General features: G+C 39.7%; 1 protein-coding gene across 10 annotated transcripts in view; it reads right to left on the bottom strand.

Moving 5' to 3' along the window:
• ptprk (protein tyrosine phosphatase receptor type K) overlaps positions 1 to 22,263 on the bottom strand; it is a 586,179-nt gene that overhangs the window by 348,250 nt on the left and 215,666 nt on the right. For all 10 annotated transcript variants that reach the window (XM_043683662.2, XM_043683679.2, XM_043683684.2 and 7 more), the window contains 3 exons: positions 20,797 to 20,878; positions 18,031 to 18,146; positions 11,079 to 11,253 (listed from right to left, as the gene is read on the bottom strand). In XM_043683662.2, coding sequence (XP_043539597.1) covers positions 11,079 to 11,253; positions 18,031 to 18,146; positions 20,797 to 20,878 — 373 coding nt within the window. The remainder of the gene's footprint in view (positions 1 to 11,078; positions 11,254 to 18,030; positions 18,147 to 20,796; positions 20,879 to 22,263) is intronic.

The raw sequence follows: 22,263 nt of genomic DNA, 5'->3' as shown, positions 1-22,263 counted from the left end.
CTTGCTTGACAAGGTTCAATACATTCATCAAATTAGGTGCACAGCAATTTTAAATGACCAATGACATAGAGGGTCCTTTATTCAAACAAATACAGCCTCCTGACATTTCAGCATGCTGCTGTGACGATGCTGTCACTTTAAGATGCTATTTGTTCCTTTCTTTTGAAGAGGGGTTGTAATACAACGGTGCCAAGTTATCTGTAAGCAAATAAACAATTAGAGGGGCTTTGGAACTTTTAAAAAAAGTTGAAACAACGGAAGCAGCCTGGGGGTGGCCAGCTCTCTCAGACTTTCTAGCTTTTAAAAACATTTTTAGGTTTAGCTTTAAGCAGAAGGTTTTGGGGTCTCAAAAGTATTGGGAGCTGCAGTCAATGTCTCTTGGCTGCTATTTTCTCTGAATTTTCTCGTTTTTTTTTCCTTCTGGATTGGAGAACTGCATGTGAGAATCTGTCTGAATTTGCCCTTTTGTCAAGCGTGTGTTTATGGGATGTTACTATATTGGAACAATTAGTAGCAGTTACTGTATCATTAAGTTAAATTTTCCAATTGTTGTTACTCTGAATTCCTCTACCTTTTGTTTGTACGTGAATTATAGCACTTCAATAAATTGTGTTTTGCTTAATGTCGAGTAGGTTGACCAGTCACATCGCATCTGGAACACAGCATTTCACATCTACCTTTAAAATAAGGAAAGTTATATTTAGGTTACGTTAAAAATATTTTAGAGGGGGTCTAGTCCAAAACACGAAAAATAGGGCATTACTTGCAGTCTGCATGAAGTTCTAAAGTTGTGTTTCCACTGTAGCAAACTGTTCCCAAATCTCATCTATTTTATTTAATCAAGGAAACTTGTCATTTGACGAACTGTAACACTTCCAGTTTCTAGCACCACTCACACCAATTGTTTTTTCTTCCGCCCTTGCTTTATACTACAGGAGCTCATATGGGATATTTGTAAACAAAGCTCCCTCAACTTAGAATATGTACGAAAATTGGTTCCATCCTATTTATCTTATTTACTTCCTTGTCATCCCTTAATTGGTCTCTCGCCTTCTCCTTTAACTCTTCAACTTTCCTTTATTTCTACTTTTCCAATTCCTTTCTCACTTTTCTGTGCTTTTCTGTGATTCATTCCTGCACTATTTTCCTGGTTTGCTCTCTCCCTCCCTCAGTGCTCTAATTGACTCTTTTCTTTTCTGCAAGTTACACACTCTACTTCATAGCATTGTATCATGTTTTGCTTCATCTTTTCCTTTCCTCCCACCTCCTTGGATTGACTTTGGGTGCCATAATTTTGCTCTCTACATTTTTTTAAAACTTGTCCTCAAACACTTAAAAGAGCATGGTGCCATAGAGTGATAACATCCAAAACACAGAAGAAACAGTTAAGGAGTAGCAGATCTAAAACAGATATGAGGAGAAATTACTTTTCTCAAAGGGTTGTGCGTCTGTGGAATCCACCACCCCAGATTGTGGTAGATGCTAGGACATCGAGTAAATTTAAGGAGGCGATAGACAGATTTATTAATTAGTAATGGGTTAAAGGGTTATGAAAAGTGGGCATGAAAGTGGAGTTGAGACAGTGATGAGATTAGCCATGACCATATTAAATGGCAGAGTAGACAAGAGGGGCTGAATTGCCTAATCCTGCTCCTTGCTCTTATGGAAGAGATCATCTTTTTTGGGAAGCATACCAAAGAACATTTAAGAGTTCATGAGGGGAATCACTTCTATTTCTGGTGCATCTTGATAATTTGGACATGGCGGGTACAAGCACAATTCTCTAACTTGCAGAGTACACAAAATTTGAAAGCATAATAATAGAGGGTAAGAGAGCAATAAACATCAACAAGACACAGATTGACTGATGGAATGGGTGACCACATGCCAGATGAAATTCAAAGCATCAAAGGGACAGGTGATACATTTTAGTAGAAAGAATATGGGGAGATAATACACGTTAAATTGTAGAATTTGAAATGGGGTTTAAGAATACAGATGTCAGGCCATTCCATATTAATAATGCAGTTACTCAAGTGTACACAATCCTGGGCTTGATAAGTGGGGGCTCAGACTACAAAAAAACCCAGGAAATTGGGGAGTAGTGTGGCCAATTCTGCACACATGTTTTAGGAAGACCAAGCTTTAAAGAGGGATATTTATAAGAGACTATGGTTATGTGGATAGAATAGAAAAGCTGCAGTTGTACTCCTTTGAGCAGATAAAACTAAGAGGGGGAGATTTGACAGAAGTATTTAAAATCATAAATGGTTTAGATAAAGTAAATGAAGTGCAAAGGGTTCCAATGGCTGAAGGGTACATAACCAAGGGCATGTGCTGGTTAAAAAACCAGAGCTAACACGAGGAAGGACTAAGACAACCGGAGTGGTTCGCATTTGGAATATATTTTGATTGATAGGATAGTATTTGCAACCAACATTAGGAAATTATTAAAGACTTAAAGTAAAAAGAAATATGGAGAAAGAGAGAGGAGTGGGATTAATTGGAGTGTTCTTTGAAAGAACCAGTGTGAACTTGACATGAGCAAGTAGTCTCCTTCTCTCGTACGATCCTTAACAGAATATCGCCGGCAACAAATGCTCCATCTATTTGGTTTAACTGCTTCTGGCTTCCGTTTTGGCCGTTAGTGCCCATTTGTAAAGATATTAAAATTTGCTTTGCTGTAAGCAACTGCAAAAAGGTGGCAATCTGTATTTAAAGATGTACAATTGCATCGTGGAATGCAACTGCTCTAGCTGCAAGGAAGATAGCATAAACATTACTTCTAAAATGTTGTGTGCCCTGAAAGACACTTTAATAGCAACAAGACTTAGCAAAAGCAAGACGGTTTCATAACGCAACATGATATGCTTTCAGTAGAAAATTTATGGCTAAGTATACTGCGCCTGATCTCGTCTTCATTTCCTCCAGCAGCAAGCATTCAAGATCAATGCTCCAGAATTCAGGGAGTCACTGCAATTTTTTTTTGTTTGTTACAGACAAAAGCAAAATTGCTTTAAGCATGTCCTGTCACTGTCTGTTAGGAGGAAAAGTCGCTAATAAAGGACTACCCTTCGGTCATCTTTGACAATGGGCAACACTATGCCACCTCTTATTAAATGCAATCCATATCAGTGGAACCAAATTTCTTTTAAAATTATCATCTTCTGTCTCTGTATAGCAGAATGTCACTTTTATAGCACCACTGAGATATCGGACCTGTCAGTGCAGTTAATTTTCAACTTAGTCTCAACACCAGGGTTTCTTAGCCATAGGCTATTTTTCACTACACTAACAGGATTTATTTTACAGTTATTGAGATCAGCAAGGAACACTAATATAGCTGTGCAGTTGGAAACCAACCAAGACACAATTAAAAAAAAACTTGATTATGCAGCATTTTCCAACATTTGTTGCAGAATTAACAACTTTATGTCTAAAAGACTTAAATTAGTTCATTGCATCATATAATCTGGGTAGTCCTCTGTATAATTTCACTAGGTTTCCCCAAGACAAAAAGCAAGTTGCCTCCCCATGCCCCAAGGTAGATGTTACTGACATGGGAAACAGACATAATAAAACTGCAAATAAATTGCTTCTATAGTTGCTCACAAGACAACCTCAATGATTGCTTGTTGTCTAGGATGCAATCTTGGATTACCCAAAGCTATGTTTTAAGTGAATGTGTCATTTTGCAAGCATTATAAAACAATTTCTGACTACAGTTGTGTTAGCATTTCTTGTAACAAAAGAAACAAGTTTATTTTGTAGGATTAATTTATTTTTCTGAATATTCGGCATCTTCAAAACAGCTGGCATAAATCCAATTTATTTGATAATTGGTACACAACACATGCATAAACACAGATGTTTGATGCAATGCAGATAGGCAGTTCTGCATGTAATATCAATTTCTACATCTTACAAAATCTTTGAACTTGCATCACTGCAGTAATAAATTTAATTAGGTATATGATTAGCAACATCCAAACTGAACAAAAAAAAATTAGCACTGGAGAGAACCCATAGTGGAACTATCAGAAACAATATTTTAAAAAGATATCATAAACAACTTGACAATATCGACTGGATCATTCAGTGCCAACAGCAGTGGATCCTGATGTCCACCACTACTGTGCATCAGGAACCTTTAGAAATTCTTACCCACAGAAATGCAAAGTAATTGCCCAGAACACAGAATTCTCAGACAGGCAGATTTGCAGTGCCCAAACCCCTCCCAAAAATAGTGAATTTATGGCTTTGCAACAGTCACCTAACACTCAACTCTTCTGCTGTCCCCAGTTAATTTCTGGCGCATGTCAATATTTCGAGCAAAGCTAAACTTACCATCCCACCCACTTCAATCCCGTCCACACAGTATAATCTCCAACCCTCTCCACCAAATCCCCCCAACAACTCACTTCACACTTATTTCTCCACTGACTGGCTCATTAAAATTCTTCAAGTCTTCAAAAACTGACCTGAACACAACAGATAGGGTTCAGTTTGAAAACAAAGAGCATGGTCTGTCAGTGCAAAAAGACCACACAATATCACAATTTAATTTCAGTGCCAGTGAGAAAACAGGTTCACAGGTCACACATCCCAGCCATTAGCCAAGTAAACCAAATATTCTGGTCCTTCCATTTTTATTACAACAGGCAGAACACAGACCAGTCATCAATCCCCTGCTTGCAAAATCCAAATGTACTGCCTACGATTAGATGCAATCCCATGACTGGTTAGTAAAATTAGATCACATGGCATCCAGGGAGAGCCAGCCAAAGGGGTATAAAACTGGTTTAACAGTAAGAGAAACAATTGTTATGGTAGAAGGTTTTTATTGGGACTGGAGGCCTGTAACCAGTGGTGTCCCGCAAGAATTGGTTCTGGGCCCTATGTTATTCATCATTTATATCAATGATTTGGATGAGCATATGGTTATGAGTATATGAGTACGTTTGAGGATGACACCAATATTGGTGGTATAGTGGACAGTAAAGGTGGTTTTTAAGTGTACGAGATGGGACAATGGATGAGAAGTGGCAGATGGAGTTTAGATAAACACAAGATTTTCATTTTGGTAAGACAACACACCACTAGCGCTTCACCAGAAACTTTCACTGATGATGTTACCATGTATGGTGAGGAAATGTCTGAAAACAAACTTTCCAGTTCAGCGAGCTAACTGACATACATATCATCAACCTGAGCTACAAATCTTCTCAATTGCTAGTCAATGGTAGGGCCCTGGGGAGAGTTGTTCAACAAAGGGACCGAGGGATGCAGGTTCATAGCTCCCTGAAAGTGGCTTTGCAGGTAGGCAGGATGATGAAGGCAGTGTTTGGCACGCTTACCTTAATTAACAGAGCATTAAGTATAGGAATTTGAACATTATATTTCAGCTGAACAAGACATTGATGAGGCCAGGTTTAGAATATTGCATACAGTTCTGGTCGCCATTATATGGAAGAATGTTGTTAAATTAGAAAGAGTACAGGAAAAAAATTACAAAGTTGTTGCTGGGATGGAGAGTTTGAGTTATATGGGGAGGCTTGATAGGCTGGATCTATTTCCCTGGAGAGTTGGAGATGAATGAATCTTTTAGAGATTTATAAAATAGTTAAGGTGAATCGCCAAGATTTTTTTCCCCAGGGTGGGAGAGTCCAAAACTAGGTGGCATAGGTTTGAAGTGAGAAGGGAAAGATTTAAGAGAGACCCGAGGGATAACGTTTTCACACAAACTGTGTTGTGTGTGTGGAATGAGTTGCTAATGGAAGTGGTACAGGCAGTTACAATTACAACATTTAAAAGCTATTTGGACAGGTACATGAATAGGAACAGTTGAGAGAGATATGGGCCAAACACAGGCAAATAGGACTAGTTCAGTTTGGGAAACCTTGTCAGCATGGATGATGTGGACTGAAGAGCATGTTTCTATGTTAAGTGACGGGATAGCAAAACTGAGTGCATAAATAGCCATATTAATGAACAATTTAAGAAAATCACTTGAGTTCAAAGTCGTTAACTTATACTTGCTAGAAATACCATACATTCATACACAAGAATCTGTTCTCTACAAATAAAAGAAATACGTTCAAATCGTATAAATTCTCAATTAGCCAGAAGGGCTTATATCTCCCCACTGTTTTTTCCATGGCAAAAACTCAGCCAATCAGCACACTATCTCCAAGAGTCATAGAGTTGTACAGCCCAGAAAATGAATCCTGCGGTCCAACTTGTCCATGCCAACCAGATATCTCAACCTAATCTAGTCCAATATCCTTCTAAACCCTTTCTATTCATATACCCATACAGATGCCTTTTAAATGCCACAATTGTACCACACTCCACCACCTCCTCCGGCAGCTCATTCTATACACTCACCAGCCTCTGCACAAAAAAGTTACTCCTTACATCTCTTTTATAATTTTCCCTCTCACCCTAAGCCTATGCCCTCTAGTTCTGGACTCCCCCACTCCAGGGAGAAGACTGTCTATTTATCCTATCCATGCCCCTCATAATTTTGTAAACCACTATAAGATCACCCCACAATCTCAGCCACTCCAGGGAAAACAGCGCCAGCCTAATCAGTCTCTCCCGAGAGCTCAAATCCTCCAACTCTGGCAACATCCTTGTAAATTTTTTTGGAACACTTTCAATTATCACAACTTCCTTCCAATAGGAAGGAGACCAGAATTGCACGCAATATTCCATAAGTGGCCTAACTAACGACCTATACAACCGCAACATGACCCCCCAACTCCTACAGTCAATTCTCTGACCAAAAAAGGAAAGCAAAGCAAATGCCTTCTTCACTACCCTATCTACATGCGACTCCACTTTCAAGGAGCTATGAACCTGCACTCCAAGGTCTCTTTGTTCAGCAACACTCCTTAGGACCTTACCATTAAGTGCATAAGTCCTGCTGTGATTTGCATTCCCAAAATGCAACACCTTGCATTTATCTAAATTAAACACCACCTGCCACTCCTCAGCCCATTGGCCCATCTGATCAAGATCTCGTTCTACTCCGAGGTAACCTTCTTCACTGTCCATTACACCTCCAATTTTGGTGTCATCTGCAAACTTACTAACTATACCTCTTATGCTCACATCCAAATCATTTATATAAATGACAAAAAGTGGTGGACCCAGCATCAATCCTTGTGGCATTCCATACAGACCTCCAGTATGGAAAAACAACCCTCCACCATCACCCTCTGCCTTCGAGCCAGTTCTGCATCCAAATGGCTAGTTCTCCCTGTATTCCATGAGATCTAACCTTTCTAACCAGTCCCCCATGAGAAACCTTGTCAAACACCTTCATCACCTTGCTCTGCCCTCATCAACCCTTTGTTACTTCTTCAAAAAACTCAAGCTCGTGAGACATGATCTCCCATGCACAAAGTTATGTTAACTATCCTTAATCAGACCTTGCTTTTCCAAACACATGTAAATCCTATCCTTCAGGATTCCCTCCAACAATCTGCCCACCACCGATAGTCTATTGTTCTCTGGTTTTCCTTTACATCCTTCTTAAATAGTGGCACCACATTAGCCAACCTCCAGTCTTCCGGCACCTCAATGATACAAATACCTCAGCAAGAGGCCCAGCAATCACTCCCCCAGCGTCCCACAGAGTTCGAGAGTACACCTTATCAGGTCCTGGGGATTTACCCACCTTTATGTGTTTCAAGACATCCAGCACCTCTTCCTCTGTAATATGGACATTTTCAAGATGTCACTATCTATTTTCACACATTTTGTATCTTCTACGTCCTTCTCCACAGTAATTACTGATGCAAAATATTTGTTTAGTAACCCCCCCACCTCCTGCAGCTCCACACTTAGGTTGCCTTGCTGATCTTTGAGGGGCCCTATTGTCTCCCTAATTGATCTTTTGTCCTTAATGTATTTGTAAAAACACTTGATTCTCCTTCACCTTATTTGCCAAAACTATGTCCCTTCTTTGCCCTTCTAATTTCCCTCTGAAGTATACTTCTACTGCCTTTCTACTCTTCTGAGGATTCCCCTGATCTCTCCTGTCTATACCTGTCATATGCTTCCTTCTTTTCTTAACCAAATTCTCAATTTCTTTAGTCATCTAGCATTCCCTACACCTACCAGCCTTTCCATCACTATTTTAAAACAAATAGCATTATGGTCACTGGCCCCAAAGTGCTCCCCCCACTGACACCTCAGTCACTTGCCCTGCCTTATTTCCCATGAGTAGGTCAGGTTTTGCACCTTCTCTAGTAGGTACATCCATGTACTGAATCAGAAAATTTTCTTGTACAAACTTAACAAATTCCTCGCCATCTAAACCCTTAACCCTATGGCAGTCCCAGTTTATGTTTGGAAAGTTAAAATTCCCTACCATAATCACCCTATTATTTTTTAGATAGCGGAGATCTCCTCAAATTATTTCTCAATTTCCCGCTGATCTATAATACAATCCCAATGAGGTGATCATCCCTTATTTCTCAGTTCCACCTGTATAAAATCGCTGGATGTATTCCCAGGAAAATCCTCCCTAAGTACAGCAGTAATGCTATCCCTTATCAAAAATGCCACTCCCCCTCCTCCCTTGCCTTCCTTTCTATCCTTCCTGTAGCATTTGCATCCTAGAACATTAAGCTGCCAGTCCTGCCCATCCCTGAGCCATGTTTCTGTAATTGCTATGATATCACAGTCCCATGTCCGAGTTCACCTGCAATCCCTGTTAGGCTTCTTGTAATGAAGTAAATGTAGTTTAATTTATCAGTTCTATCTTCCTCTGTTTGTTCCTGCCGCACTGACAGTTTGACTCTCCTTTTCCCAACTGTACGAGTCTCAGATTAATCGCTTTCCTCACTATGTCCCTGGGTCCTACCCCGCCCACGCCTGCACTCCCATTCCTCCCCCAACCTTGTACAGATCACTTCCACCCCAGAAGAAATTGCAATTATCCAAAAACATGAACCCTTCTCCCATGGCACCAGATCCTCAGCCATGCATTCATCTGCTCTATCCTCCTATTCCTACCCTCACTAGCTTGTAGCATCGGGAATAATCCAGATGTTACTACCTTGAGGACCTCCTTTTTAAATTCCTGCCTAACTTTCTATATTCTCCCTTCAGAATCTCATCCTTTTCCCTTCCTATTTCGTTGATTCCAATGTGTACAATTACCTCCTGCTGATCCCTCTCCCCTTTGAGAACATTCTGCACTCTCTCTGAGACATCCTTGATCTTGGCACCAGGGAGGCAACACACCATTCTGCTTTTTCACTGCTTGCCACAGAAATGTCTGTTTGTGCCTCTGATTAGACAGCCCCCAATCACAATTGATCACTTGGAACCCAACATAGCCCTCATTGCATTACAGCCTGTTCAGATACCAGAAACTTGGCTGTTTGTGCTACATTCCCCTGAGAGTCCATTACCCCCTACGTTTTCCAAAACAGCATATCTCTTTGAAATGGTGATTGCCACAAAAGACTCCTGAACTGTGTACCTCTCCTACCTTCCCTGGATTAACCCACCTACCTGACTGTATCTGCGGCTTTTCTCCCTTCCATCACCGCCCCCCCGCTCCCGCGCCCCCCACCACCCCCTAAGCTCTTGTAAATTTCTCACTCACTCTAACTGTCATTCCAAACAATCCATTCAACAGAAATCACAGACAAAGACATTTCCTGCAGACATAATCCTCAGCAACATGTCAACGCTCCCTGGACCCCTACATCCAACAAGAACAGCATAACATTCTACCAAAGGCCATCTTTGCTCCTTCACAATTTGCAGACCCAGAAAATTGCACCATCTTATTGCTGTTAAAAAAAACACAGCTCCAGGCTAACTTAATAGTTATGGCTTATATATTTTTTTAAAAACTTTGATCAAGAGACAGAGCTCAATAAAACATATAATCAAAAAAGAATCCACTTTACTCACTATTGTAGGTTTACAGCAAGGCTACACTTAAAAACTGCGCACTTGTCTGTTCCTGTGCTGTGAGCTCTCCCACACAGGTTCCTCCAAGGTCTGTTGTGAAGTTTTCCTCAATGCACTCAGATATAAATTGTTACAACTGCTCAAAAACAGGTATCCTTCTATTTATTCTGATCAGTGCAGGATGAAAAGCTTCAGCAGCATGGTTCACCTTTTAGGAATTTCCAGTAATTTTTACAATTGAATAAAGATGGATGATTTTTTGGTCATCAATGAATGGGAGGTTTGGATTGGGAAGTGGAAGTCCACGACCAACATGGTCTCACTGAATGGCAGAGCGGGATAAACATGCTGTTTTGTCTTCCCGTATTTCTTATGTCATCTGTTTGCAGTACTTCTTCCTATTTTGTTTAAAATTTGTTTTGCTGAGCAAAGTTAAGAAATAGCTGACTTCGTGCTATGGGCTGAGTAGGAAGTCAGAGGTGAGGGCTGTCAGGGGAGTCAGAGGAGAAGCTAACAAAAAGCCTATGGCAAGTGCTGGAAATACAGACATAGATGTCCTCCAGTTTGGACCAAGTTGGATACAGATAGACAAATGGGAGGGAACTTCACCTGCTCAGTTCTCTACACCTTAAAATATGGAGACCTAATCACTGCAGTCAGAGAAAAGGATGATCGAGTTCCACAGGAATTGATACTTTTCTGGGAATAAGCATACTTGTCTTTGAGATCGAAAATGTTCTCCAGGCCTAGATTCCATCAGTTCAGCCCACATACACCTCATCTTACTCGATGCAAGTGCCCAATCCATGTCCAGCATATTACCAGACCCATCATTTTCTTCCCCAAATAGTCAAAGAAAGACTTGTCAGCACACCAAACATTCAAGGACATTGAGAAATTCCCAATTGAAAAAAAAAACAACTTTCGACAGCCAGTCCTACATATTTGACTTTGGGTTCCACTGGCTGCCCAATGTTTAACTGGCAAAGCCATCGAGACCCACCATGGCTGGTAAGTTTCTGAAATTGAGAAACATCACCCACAAAACCTGCGACATGACACTTTTCAAAAGAAAATAATTCACAAAGGAAGCAAAGATGTGCATCACATGGGATAATTTAAAGTTGAAGTTACAATACCTCGAACAATAAGCTTGGCAAAATTCGATACACCAGAGCCTCTTTCAGACTGTGTCACACAACGGTACAAATCTTGATCATTCCGTTGGACTTCTTTCAATTTGAAAGACGCTGCAAACCGCCGGTGATTAATATTCTTTGTCTGGGTTACTGGTATGTCTTCCCCATTCCGTCTCTGATAGGTACAAAAAGTGAAAATGTGACTATATCTTAATATATCCTAGGACATAATTGGAGATTCAGTTGACACATTACTAAGTTTATTTAATACATTTTATAAACATCACATGCAAGAAACTGAAAATAATATTTTATTTCTTTCCCACCCCAATTTTTTTTTATTTGGTGCAAAAATACCCAGTTATTTTTCATTTGGTTCCCGCTCACAATATGATCCAATCATTGTATCGATGACTGCAAAGTTTACATGACATTTCCACTTTAAAAGAAAATGAATACAGGTCATAAATGAAATTTTGTTCCAATCTTTTGACAATCAGTCCAAGTGACTACATTTAGACCAATATAAAATTGCGTTAGTTTGGTTTTAAGTACTTTGCAGAACAATCATTTCAGCCAAAGTAGAATGATGAGAGATAATACAAAATGCCAAATCTGTCCAAAAATTTAAAATTGATATTACATGCAGTTATTGACAGCTTGGGGAATTTTTTTTAAAAACACACCATTTTAGGTGAGGTGCCTCTCTAAGAGGACTGTTGGATTACTTCTGCTTCCATTAGGCCATCTTCCAATGAGTGGACTTTAGTTTTTCCACAGAAAATGTCACCACATCGTGAAGCTCTCATGTTTTTGTATTCTCTCGAGTTTGCCAGGGGATCCGTGCCACTTTAGGCAGTTTGTAGTGATTTATTTTCCATTTTCTTTATTCCCTACCTATGGGAGGTCAATAGTGCTCGCAAGGACAACATTAAAAAGCTTATCCGTAATTACTGATGAACTGAGTGAGGGCAATTAAGAGTCAGCTAAATGTCTGTTGGTCTGAAGTCACATGTCAGTGTTCAGCCAATTTAGCACATTCCAAAAACAAAACACAAAGTAAAAGACATTGCAAAGTTGATGATCCTGACAACACCCCTAGTTTTATGACAGAAAAGATGTATACCAGAGTTAGCTGGTTGAATAGCCAAGCTATTCTGAAAGTATAACACTGGTCATCTACCCAACAGTGCCCAAATAGGGTCCAACTGCATAAAATATGAGAAATCCAATCTTCAAATATATGCAAAGTACTTTGACAGTCTTCTTCCATAAACTAAAGTCATACTGGACTTAAAAAGGTTAAGAGTTTCTGTCTTCACAGATGCTGTTGACCGAATGAGTTTGTGTTTTTCTTATAAATCCAACCGTATCTCTGGCACCTCAATGTTTTTGATTCCGAATTGTGAATGCCAGATAAAGACTGTAGAGTGTGTCACAACCAATTGGCTGAAAGTTTTAATGCAACATTACCATTAAGACACAATTTGCAGAGGATATTAGTATGTCAGAATTTACTCTGAAAATCGAAACAATGAACAAGGAGATCAAGATATCTGAAACAGCATCTGCTAATTCAACCACAAGCAATGAATTAATACCATCCCTCGCCAAGAGTTCACAATCAGTTCAGCCACTATAGTAATACACAGCTCCTGGCAATACTTACACCCTACTAGGCAGGTTCAAAAGACAAATCCTTTCACCCTTGAGCTGCTGTAACTGCACACAAGTTGCAATTCAATTATTGAATTGACATTTATATTAAGAAACAGATGAGAACAGTTTTTTTTAATACTGCCTAAAGTTAGTCATTAGGTTCCCAGTTATATTTTACTTTTTGACAGCCGATCTTATTGTAGACCATATCTTAATCTATTTCCTCAACATTGTGGTGCGAGAATACATTCCATCAAATACACCAGAGAAGGCATACCTTTAACATCATAGGCATCTGCAACAGTCTTTTCAATAGTCAATAAAGTTAACATTGCTCCTGGCGTAGCATCTCAAGCACAGCTATCAGAAATCATCACAGGCCTTAATACAAGTTTGTTACATCAGGAACCTGCTGCTATGCTGAGAAATTGGGTACAGTACAGAAATTTACTACTCGACTCATTATGTGTGAACCAGCTCACTGTCTATTTTAACTCGGTACCAATGTCCTGCCTTTTCCAGATAATTCTGCACTTTATTTCAATAGATACAATTATCTAATACCCTTTTGAGTATCTCAATTGAACCTGCCTCTACTCACTTCCAAAGTCAGAAATCACACGACACCAGATTATAGTCCAACAGGTTTATTTAAAATCACAAGCTTTCGGTCAACTGACCTGACAGCAGAGCTGTGCTCTGAAAGCTTGCAATTTCAAGTAAACCTGTTGGACTATAATTTCGTATTTGTGTGCCTTCTGACTTTGTCCATCCCAGCTCAACAGTGACACCTTGACATCATCACTCACTACCAGTTAGGACACTCCATACCATAACTAGTTGCTGTGTGAAAGGAAGATCTTTTTCTCACCTGATTTGTTTCTTTAGAAAAGCACTTTAAGAATGTCCCCTCTGGTTTTCAACCCATTTGAGAACAGGAACTATTTCTCCCAAACTATTTATCCCATCATGATCTTGGAAAAATATAAATCTCCTCTTAGCTTCCTCTTCCCAAGGACAACAGTCCCACTTCTCCAATCTTTCCTCATGTCTAACCTCTGGAACCATTCTTGCAAACTGCTTTTGTATTGTATCCAATACATTCACAGCCCTCCTGTAAGTGTGACACCCAAAACTGTATGCAATACACCCAGTTGTGGTATAACCAATATCCAAAGTAAGTTGAATCTAACCTCCATGCTCTTGCGCTCAGTGACTCCATTTATGAAGTTGAGAATACAGAATGACATATTAAAATCAGCTTTTGCTGCACAAAACACTCTATAGGGCAACAGGCAGACAACTAAGAATCCGAATCCATGAACACCAACTAGCCATTAAATGCCACAACCGGCTGTCCAGAGTAGCCATACACACAGATGACAAGGACCACAAATTCTTTTGGGACAACACAACAATCATAGGACAAGCCAAACAAAGGACAGCCAGAGAATTCCTTAAAGCATGGCACTAATCCACGGACTCTATCATCGAGCACAATGACCTAGACCCAACATACTGGCCACTACAACGAACAACCACAACCAGCAACCGGAAGGAGCAGGAACGGAACCAAATAAATCCCAGAAGACACAATACGACAGCACTTCACAAGAGGCTCCAAAGCACTGAAGATGTCACCTAGACACGAGACGAAACGTCTGCAAATCGACTTCGCAGCTCAGCAAAAATACCCACAACCACGGCAACCGGCTTTACACAAACCTTGAATGAGTAAGCACCTTTTCAAACTTTTTAAAAAATTATTTGCTCATGGGATGTGGGTGTCACTGGTTCCATAAGCATTTGTAGGTCAGCCCTAATTGACCCTAAACATCTCAAAAAAATGGTGCTAAGCTGCCTTCTTGAACTGCTGCAGTCCCTGGGGAGTAGGTACACCCACAGTTCTGTCAGGGAAGGATTTCCAGGACTGCTCCCAGAGACAGTGAAGGAATGGTGATATAATTTCAAGTCAGAATTGTCTATGGCTTGGAGGGATGTTCACAGATTATGTTGTTTCCATGCATTCCCTGCTCTTGTTCTCTAGGTACTGGAGATTACATGTTTGGAATGTGCCAAAGGAGCGTTGGTGAGCTGCTGCAGTGCAGCTTGCAATGGTACACACTCACGCTTTTCAGCATTGGTGGGGTAGGGAGTGAATGCACATTATTTAATATACATTAGTTCAGACAGTCAAGATTTATCAACATTAAAATAAAAGCATGAAAAGTTAGTTGGCTTAATTTTTCTATTTACTGACATAATCATTTCTGTAAAGTGCAAACATTTTTCCTGAGAGTTCTATCACTGAACAATTTATAGGTTATCATGTTTTCAAATCAGTAATCTAATAAATACCATCGTACCAAGTGCTTTCATTAGACATAATTTCAGAATTGTTCCAGCAGAGGAGGCCATCATTTGGCCCCGTGTGTCTGCACTGGTTCTCTGCATGAACAACTTATTGGTGCCATTCTCCCACCTTGGTACATAACCCTGAATATTATCTAGTGTTAATAATAGTCTAAATACGTTTTGAATGCTTCAATTGAACCTGCCTCTACCACATACTCAGGCAGTGGCCTTCCAGACCTTTAAGTAGATGACAAAGGTTTTTCTCATGTCGCCTTTGCTTCTTTTACTTGCGATCTCTTGTTCTTGATTTTTTTTCACAAGTGTGAACAGTTTCTACTGCTCTAGCCTATCTAGAGACCTTTGTGGGTGGCACGGTGGCACAGTGGTTAGCACTGCTGCCTCACAGTGCCAGAGATCCAGGTTCAAATCCCACCTCAGGCGACTGACTGTGTGGAGTTTGCATGTTCTCCTCGTGTCTGCGTGGGTTTCCTCCGGGTGCTCCGGTTTCCTCCCACAGTCCAAAGATGTGCAGGTCAGGTGAATTGGCCATGCTAAATTGCCCGTAGTGTTAGGTAAGGGGTAAATGTAGGGGTATGGGTGGGTTACGCTTCGGCGGGTCGGTGTGGACTTGTTGGGCCGAAGGGCCTGTTTCCACACTGTAATGTAATTTAATCTAATCTAATCTAATATCAATCAAATCACCTCTAAGCCTTTCACTCTAGGTAGTTCATTGGTTAGCACTGCTGCATCACAGCACCAAGGACCCGGGTTCGATTCCAGCCTCGGGCGACTGTCTGTGTGGAGTTGCACATTCTCCTCGTGTCTGCGTGGGTTTCCTCCGGGTACTCCAGTTTCCTCCCACAATCTAAAGATGTGCAGGTTAGGTGAATTGGCCATGCTAAATTGCCCCATTGTGTTCAGGGATGTATGGGTGAAATGCATTAGTCAGAATAGACATAGGATAATATGGTCAGGGAATGTGTCTGGGTGGGTTACTCTTCGGAGGGTCAGTATGAATTGTTGGGCTAAAGGGCCTACTTTCACACTGTGAGGATTCTATGATTCTCAGGAAAACAATATTCAACCTCTCTTCTCAACTGACGGTCCTGATCCCATGGCACTAATTTGACATGGCGCTTGATGGAGTACAATTGGTTTTATTTTTCCTGATCCTATGGGTTGAATATTGTTTTCCTGAGAATCATAGAATCCTCACAGTGTGAAAGTAGGCCCTTTAGCCCAACAATTCATACTGACCCTCCGAAGAGTAACCCACCCAGACACATTCCCTGACCATATTATCCTATGTCTATTCTGACTAATGTATTTCACCCATACATCCCTGAACACAATGGGGCAATTTAGCATGGCCAATTCACCTAATGGGATCAGGAAAAATAAAACCAATTGTACTCCATCAAGCGCCATGTCAAAATAGTGCCATTTGAAAGCAATCATGGGATTTATTTCTTCCCTCAATCCTGTCGAACTCTTGATATGAGCACACAGAATAGGAGCAGTATGCTCTGTTGTTCAACATATGTTTGTAATGTCTGTATGTCTGCTTTCCAAATTTTTCACTTCCACCTATTCTCAATAACCTTTGATTCCCTCCAAATAAAAACCTGTCCACCTGTCTTAAAAAATATTCAATAACCCTGCTTTTGTTGCAGAGATTTCTAAATTCATATGACCCTTGGAAAAGATTGCTCACCTCTGTCATACAAGAGCAACCTTTAATTTTCAAACACTGCCCCTTTTTCTGGACTGAGGGAACATCCTTTCCACATCCACCTTGTCAAGACCATTCAGTATCTTACACACTTCAACTGAGTCATCCTCACTCAGGAACTCCAGTGAAAACAAGCTCAATCTATCCTCACATGACATCCTGCTTATTTCAGGCAAGAGTTGGATAAACATCCTTCGAACCCTCTCCCTCACATGTGCATCCAGAATCACAGGTTGTACAAGGAGCCCTGTCGGCTCTTCGTGTTTGCATCACGTCTGGCTCTCTCAGTATTTTGAATTAGTACCAATTTTCTTACTTTCGACTGTTTTCTAAACATGCTCAAATATCAAGATCACAGCAATCCCTACTACTTTACATAAAACAAAAAAAACACTTCCCACATTTTAAATCACTCATATGAATCGTGCATCAGTTGTCTGCATGTTGCACATCGATGTGACATTTTCATCTATTATATGTTCCATTGTTTTTATCAATTGCTTTTTAGATAGCTTTGACAATGACCACACCCCCAGTTGTAATTTGCAAAAGCAATGATTGATTCTGCTCCTAGATTTCTGAAGCTAACAGTCATTTGAGTCTCATTATAAAATGTGAAACAATGTTTCTCTCGAGTAATGTTCCGAGTGTGACTTGCTGTGTCTATTAAACAACATCCCAGATTGCAGATTCTGCTGGTGTTCGCATACAAATAAGAAACAGCAACAGGAGACAATACATTGAAACTCTTAAGCCACAAAAAATTTCCAAGTGAAAATATAATCACAACATGTTCTGAATCATAGGATCTTTCGGCCTAACAAGTCCACACCGACCCTCCAAAGAGTAACCCACCCAGGCCCACTCCCCTACCTTATTATCCTATATATACCTCTAACTAACGTACCTAACTTACATATCCCTGAATACTGTGGGCAATTCAGGATGACCAATTCACCTGACCTGCACATCTTTGGATTGTGGGAGGAAACCGGAGCACCTGGAGGAGACAATGTGCAAATCCACACAGACAGTCGCCAGAGGGTGGAATCGAACCCGGGTCCCTGGCGCTGCGAGGCAGCAGTGCTAACCACAGTTGATTTATTGATTGATAAAGTGAGCATAATGCAGAAATCATGACAACTCTTTCCATTTTTGACACAATGAGTTAGAGAGAGACAGGAATACTGTATTGCCAGATCTCACCTGAAGCCATAGTTTGTTATTCGCAGTATCCCTGCCTGTTGCAATGCACTGAAATGTAGCATTTTGTCCTGCATTTACTTCCACATCTCCGAGTCGCAGAAAGTGAGGTGATTTATCTGTAAAACATTAATATTTTGACAAGTTTGTGACGTTTTACTTGAATTTGTATCAACATACGGATGACATTATCAATAGCAATCCTGCAAGATAAATCTAATGTGTATTCTTTAAGTTGCTTGAACATTATCCTTATTTTTCCATCAAACCAACTCAAGCACAATCACATGCAACTCTTTTCTGGAAGAACAAAAACCCAATCTTGCAACATGTGGACTGTGGCACGGAGTGCATATGCCAAAGTTGCAGATAACCTTTTATAAAGTGACTTCAGCCTTCATCAGTCTGTACCAGATCCATTACTATAAACATCCCCTGTTCCCACCAGAAAAGATTGCAAATACTTGGTTTGACAATGTTTAACTTTTTTAAGCTTATTACAGTCTTTCTAATTTGTTCATGCAGGTTTTCCGAATAAAACATTTGTCAGTTATGACTAATGGTTGGCCATGAATGCATTCGTCAGAGAAAGAGGTCCTATTATCATCATCTTCAGTGGTAGTCCAACACATCAGTACAAATAATAAGGCCTAAATATATTCATCTTCAGCAAGTGCCACGGCTGTTGCAGTGTCTTCCTGAGGTCTCCAACGTTATAGGTGCCAGTAATATATTTTTCTTGTTGAACCAGAAAATGAAATGCAAGTCAGATTGCTGCGTAGTTGAAATACCAGTAGAGTTTTGACCCTTTGAAACATCAAGTGGTGCATATTTTTAGCTGTGCAAAACAGTAATGTTTTTCAAATTCGTGAGAGAGATACTTTGAGACAGAGTGGCATCCAAAATCTTTTGAGTTAAGAAATGACTGCCTGCTGCCAGTCCTTGGATTGGCAGAACTGCAGTTTGTTGCAAATCTGTAGGTGCAAGGTAGCCAGAGGCATCCAGAGCCAGCTCATGAAAACATCTCTCTCATCCTCCTACCCATTCTCTTTGCCTGTGTGAGTGAAAAGACAAGAAACCCAACAAAGTTTAAAATCAAGAATTCTAACAAGAACAGACAAGGATTCAGTGGATCAGCTATAGAAGTGAACAATATCCATTGCTTTACAGAAAACAGAAAATCATCTGTGCTAAAAACCAAAGAACTTGGGAGAGACAATTTAAGCCACCCTTTGTAATCCAAAATGAAATTATCCTTAGCTACTCCCACGTGCATCTTTTTTATGGCTTATTCAAAATATCAGTAATGAATAGCTGGGGAAATTTCCTTGTCCGAAGTTCCCCTTAAAAACTGCCCAATTTCAACCTAATATTTCTCCCTCTTGTTATGGCAGTGCAATTGAAATTTTAAATGTTTGTTGCAATGGCTTGTTGAACATCAGGGTACGATTATATCAGTGCACTGTTTCCAGTTTGGTCATTACACAACCTTCAAGTCAATTCGGCCACTCCATCTGCGATTAAGAGATAGGAGAGTGCATTTATTCCAGCTAAGGTTATAGTCCTGCTAGTATCTCAGCAGTCATTTTTTAAAAAAAACTTGCTCGAGCTAAACCTGTAACCAACATTTCCAGTAAATTGACAACACCTTACTACAAGACAATGTTGCAAATAGGGCAGATATATGATCCTGACAAAAACAGGACAAATCCAATTTAGCTGGTTTTGGCCCTGTCAGTCTCCTTCAATCATCAGCAAAGTGATGGAAGAACTCACTGACAGCTTTATAAAGCAGCATTTGTTGAGCCAACACCTGCTCACTGACAGAAAGCTTGGGTTCCATCATTGTTAGTCATTACAGCCTTGGTGCAGACATGAGCATACGAGCTGCATTCAAGTTGCACGAGGGCAAGGTGGCATGTAACAAAGTGGGACATCATTATATCCTCGCAAAGTGGAAGCAGGGTAAAACTCCCAATTGACTGGAGAGTCAGAGCTAGCGTAAAGAAATTTGGGCATAGTTGGAAGTTAATCATCTGAGTCCCAGCAGTTGTGTTCTAGGTACAACCATCTTCAGCTGCTTCACAAAATGTCCTTCTCTTCATACGGTTGAAAGTTCTCAGATGCCTTAAGTTATGAAAATAAGTTATCTAAATTTAGGTTGATATATAACAGAATAATAGAGTTAAATTATACAGGCACTCAATGCAAACATTTTTAATATTTGTATTTTGATTATTGTTGCTGTTGACATCAATCATAATAATTATTAATCTTGCAATTTATAAACCAGAAATTAATCTCAAGAGGGCTTACAATGGAACAAGTTCACTTCTTCAAAGGAATGAAGTTGAAAGCAGACATCATTCCTGTCTGACCTACATAAATAACAAAGGCTTGACTTAGACTGCAAGAAAGTTTTGTGCAAGAGTACCTCACTCAAAAGCAAAGAGAAAAGCTGGCAAAGTTCATTCACTGTTTACTCTTGAAACTATGGGATAATCAGTGAACAAATTCGGGAAGAAAAAATTAGCTCCCCTTTGGTATTTACGCATGGATGTAAATCATTGTGGGATAGAGAGGCTAGCAACAACAATTTCACATCAAGTTTGAAATTGGTTATTTGGCAACTAAGTACTGATATAACCTACAAAAGGCTTATTTTAAATACAAACTAGTTTTTCACTAGTTTGCAAAAACCTATCAAAATTCAGTCCTCACACTTCTGTGCTTTAAACAAGAAACATAATTTAATTCATGAGCACTTACCACATGGGTAACTCAAAACCTGAATGTCATCAATGGCAATATATCCAGCTTGCTCAAGAGATACATCTGCTTCAAAAATCACCTGCAAACAATAATATTGAAAACTGTTAACTTACTAGTCTTTTCCGAGTACTTGTTATCTTTTTTAAAAATCCTCCTCCCGACTTCCTTTCCTGAAAGTGGTCTCGCAAACGATTCAATGACCCTTATCCAGTGGTGGATATGTATGCAGGAGCCAAAGCTGAGCAATGAAAACCAACTCAAACATGAGAGCATCTTCCATCTTCACCCAATATTCCCAACTATCGTAGAACTCACGATATGATAGTCTGCTGCAGAGACCTTGGTAAAACCTTTGCTCCTATTCTGGCTTCAACTTCTTACGGTCTTATTTGTCTTGCCAGCGAATTTGGATAGCTAATAATTTAATCTGTGTTCAATTCTCCTTTCCATTAATTCCCACATTAAGCTTCCAAATTGAATTTTACCCCCATCACAAAAATGTGGACATACCTCACAGCTAAAGGAAAAGTTTTACAAAATAGGAGTAACTTGTAAAAGACACCCTGCTGTTACTTTAACTCTTAAGCAAAGCATCTAGCTAACAAAAAATATTGCTTTTGTTAGCCTGACTCTTGGGTAACAGTAATGTTCCCACATAAGACTCTCAATGTTCTTTATTTCAATATAATGCCAAGAGAATTTTATCAGGAAATTTGATTGCTTTCTAGAGTTCAAAAAAAGTGGATACTTGCTCAAATCATATAACTGCAAATATTAATCAATTAATCATTATAATTAACAGAAAATGTATTTTCTCAGTGAAGGTGTTCTGATATCACGTTCTTTCCAAGAACACTATCAGCAATGATGCAGCATGGTCGGCATCCTGCGTATTAAATACTGTCAACACAAGCAAATTCTGGTAACGATAAGCTACCCAAAATTATTTATAGTACAAAAGCAAGACCAATCTGTGTTTAACTGACAAACATCTGGTTGAGGTCTTCCAAACTCAGATTAAATCACATCTTTTCAATGGTAGCTAAGCATAATTTACTTTCCATTAGACAAGCAGGAGAAAAGGAAAGAAAATATCATCATTAAATATCATTCAGGTTAAAGAATCAGAAAATATTACTATTTACTAGAAGACTTATTCTGTTGCATAATAGAAGTAAAAAGCAAGGATGATGGTTTGTTAGCTTTTAATGAAACAGTTTCACCACTGGAGGCAAGAAATGCAATATTTTCATAATATTTCTTTTGCTTATGTCTTAGCCCTATAGAGACTCCTCATTGTGAATCTCTCCAGACAGTAGTACTTTTGGAAGTACCCATAACCTTGATGAGTTCAGAGGCCAATTTCAGTATTCTGTACACTGGGAATAAAGATATCACTGGTTTCATGTGGTTGACAAAACTAACTGAAGTGCTGGATCTCCACAGACTGAAAAAATAGATTTA

This window comes from Chiloscyllium plagiosum, unplaced genomic scaffold (assembly GCF_037043375.1).
Source record: "Chiloscyllium plagiosum isolate Xiang-an unplaced genomic scaffold, Cpla_swu_hap1 HiC_scaffold_3, whole genome shotgun sequence".
NCBI classification, from domain to species: domain Eukaryota; kingdom Metazoa; phylum Chordata; class Chondrichthyes; order Orectolobiformes; family Hemiscylliidae; genus Chiloscyllium; species Chiloscyllium plagiosum.
This window is presented reverse-complemented; position numbering and strand designations above follow the sequence as displayed.